At 41.1% G+C, this 2,807-nt stretch overlaps 1 protein-coding gene across 1 annotated transcript in view; it reads right to left on the bottom strand.

Annotated features, from left to right (window-relative positions):
* GTPBP8 (GTP binding protein 8 (putative)) overlaps positions 1-2,256 on the bottom strand; it is a 26,461-nt gene extending 24,205 nt beyond the window's left edge. The window contains exon 1 of the mRNA XM_007947451.1: positions 2,005-2,256. Coding sequence (XP_007945642.1) covers positions 2,005-2,256 — 252 coding nt within the window. The remainder of the gene's footprint in view (positions 1-2,004) is intronic.
* Between the last annotated feature and the right edge of the window lie 551 nt (positions 2,257-2,807).

The raw sequence follows: 2,807 nt of genomic DNA, 5'->3' as shown, positions 1-2,807 counted from the left end.
AAGTATATGTGAACTGCTATATGAAAAGTGAATTTACTCTGTAAATCTTCACCCAAATCAAAATAAAATTAAAAAAAAAAAAAAAGACTGAAGGAAGAGTCATTAACAACCTGTGATATGGAGATGACATAACCTTGCTTGCTGAAAGCAAAGCACTTATTGATGAAGATCAAAGACTACTGCCTTCAGTACACTTCGTACACTTCGACATAAGGAAAAGAAAAGTCCCCACAACTGGACCAATAAGAAACATCATGATAAATGGGGAAAATACTGAAGTTGTCAAGGATTTTATTTTACTTAGATCAACAATTATCACCCATGTAAGCAGCAGTCAAGAAAACAATTAACACTGCATTGGACAAATCTACTGCCACAGACCTGTTCAAGTGTTGAAAAGCAAAGATGTCACTTTGAGGACTGAGATTTGCCAGACCCAAGCCATGGTATTTTCAATCGTCTCATATACCTGTGAAAGCTGGACAATGAATGAGGAAGACAGAAGAATTGATGCATTTGAATTACGGTGTTGGTGAAGAATACCGCCAGAAGAACAAACAAATCTGTCTTAGAAGTGCAGCCAGAATGCTCCTTAGAAGCACGGATGGCAAGCCTTCATCTCTCTAGTACTTTGGCCATGCTATCAGAAGAGACCCTCCCCAGAAAAAGACATTATGCTTGGTAAAGTACAGGGTCAGAGATAAAGAGAAAGATGCTCAAAGAGATGGATTAACACAGTGGCTGCAACATAGCAAGGAGCAAGGACTATGAGGATGGGGGGGAGCTCTGGTAGTGTAGTGCTTAAGGCACTTGACTGCTAACCAAAAGGCTGGCGGTTCAAACCCACCAGCCACTCCTCGGAAAGAAGATGGGGCAATCTATTTCAGCAGTGATACTGCCTCGGAAACCCAAGGAGAGGTCGCTATGAGTTGGGTCCAACTCGAGGGCACATAACAACAACAACAACATGAGGATGGGGCAGGGGTGGGCAGTATTTCATTTTGTTGTATGCAGGGTTAATATAATTGGATCAGACTCAACTACACCTAACATTAAAGGGGGTATAATACAAACCAGTGAATCCAAATGAGGCTAGTACCATCTCCTGGTGGGTGTTTTGAAAACCTCTGCCAGCTTTTTTAACTCTTAATACAAATGGAGGGCATCTAATGGGCAGGGGCCAGAAATACTATATATTTCACAAACTGGGGTCAGTCCTTCAAAATTAATTGATCCAAATCCTGCATGTATTTTGAATACTCTGCAAGATTAAATCCAACACTAAAATACATATGATGAACTGAAACATTTTAAGTTACAAAAAGTCCAGTCATTTAGAAACTTAGATTGAAAAGCAGTGTTACCTCAAAATTATTTAATAATTTATTTTCTCCCTGAGTTCTGACTACTCAAATATTACAGCAGTTCTAAATATATTTGGATGAAAAGTCTCAGCGCAGTAGTGCAGTTACTGCAAATATGTAAGGAAATTTGAGCTTTTCCTTTGTAGATTTTGAAGAAAGTATTTTTAAATCTTAGGAAATCCAAGAAAAAACATGCAGAAAATTTTATTAATAAAAGTCGTTTTAAAAACCTTTCACATAATTGCCATCTATATATAATAATAATTTTTGCATAAGGATCACCTCATTTGTTGAAACTATTAAACTTTCTCTTATTCTTAACTTTGTCTAATTTGTCTGTGCATGTTTTCAATTAAATTCAATTAACAGGAATTCAATTAAACAGGAAAAGTTTGATTTTAAAAAAGGACAAGTTAATTTTGTTAATGCTTAGTTTAAGCCTTTTTTAATTCTACATTCATTACCAAAATAGTTAAAACTATATATGCTTATTTAGTTGAGACAATCACTCTTGTAACACAAAGCTAGAAAACTAACCAACATAAAGCTAGAAACTATCTGTCCCTTTGGTGACCAAAAAATAGAGTAAATAGCAAAGACCCTGCTGAGGGTGCGAACACAGAGCAGTGACAGCTCTCACCTCTGGGAGAAGGAGGTCCGGGGCGTGGTTGAGGCGGACCGCGGAGCTCAGGTACTCGATGCGATGCCGAGAGGTGGCCTTGAAAAGGTCGTCCGCCCTCTCTATGTCCTCCAGGCTCGGGTTGAAGGTCCGCAGGTGAAGGCTGGGCCTCATATCTGGTGCCATGTGTCGCTCGAGCTCCTGTAGCGGGAACAGCAGCTTCGTGAGCTGCCGCGTTGGCAGCCGTAGCACCTCTGAAAAAGCCTGTGACATGCTGTAAATTAGGTACACGAGCTTGTGCACCACCGGCACCCTAGAGTCTACCAGTATTCCGAGTCACAGCCTCCCTCCGGCCGTTTTCCATTCCCAGAAAACCCCGCAGGGAGACGACTTATTTCCGGGCCCGGGCTACGCGTGCGTGTGTCCCTCTCCCGCTATGCCTGGTGGGAATTGTAGTCTCAACTGGACTTGCTTGTTACTTAGTAAGCGTTTCACGTCCAGCCTGCAGGAGGCGAGCGTTGGTTGCCAGTGCTTTTCCGTTACAAACTGGTCCGGAGGACTATTTCTTTAACTCGCACGTCACTCTGAGGAGGCTGTTTGACAGTTTTCAGAGGTGAAAAGAAATGCCTGCACTGTGACCGTTGAGCTTCAAACGAAGGAGTGAAGTTTTGAAAGAATGAAGTGTGAAGCTCTGGTGTCACCTTTTATCTTCACAGTTTCTGGCTGTCTGATTTGATTGTTGACATTTATCATAAGTACACATCACTAGGAAAATAGTTTTCAAGAAGGAAAAGATTGGTGAAAAATGTGATTGAAGCAGAACC

The sequence above is a fragment of the Orycteropus afer genome, unplaced genomic scaffold (assembly GCF_000298275.1).
Source record: "Orycteropus afer afer isolate SDZICR_OR568_19922 unplaced genomic scaffold, OryAfe1.0 scaffold00184, whole genome shotgun sequence".
In the NCBI taxonomy this organism is placed as follows: domain Eukaryota; kingdom Metazoa; phylum Chordata; class Mammalia; order Tubulidentata; family Orycteropodidae; genus Orycteropus; species Orycteropus afer.
Note: the sequence above shows the minus strand (reverse complement) of the source record. Positions and strands in the feature narration are given on the sequence as shown.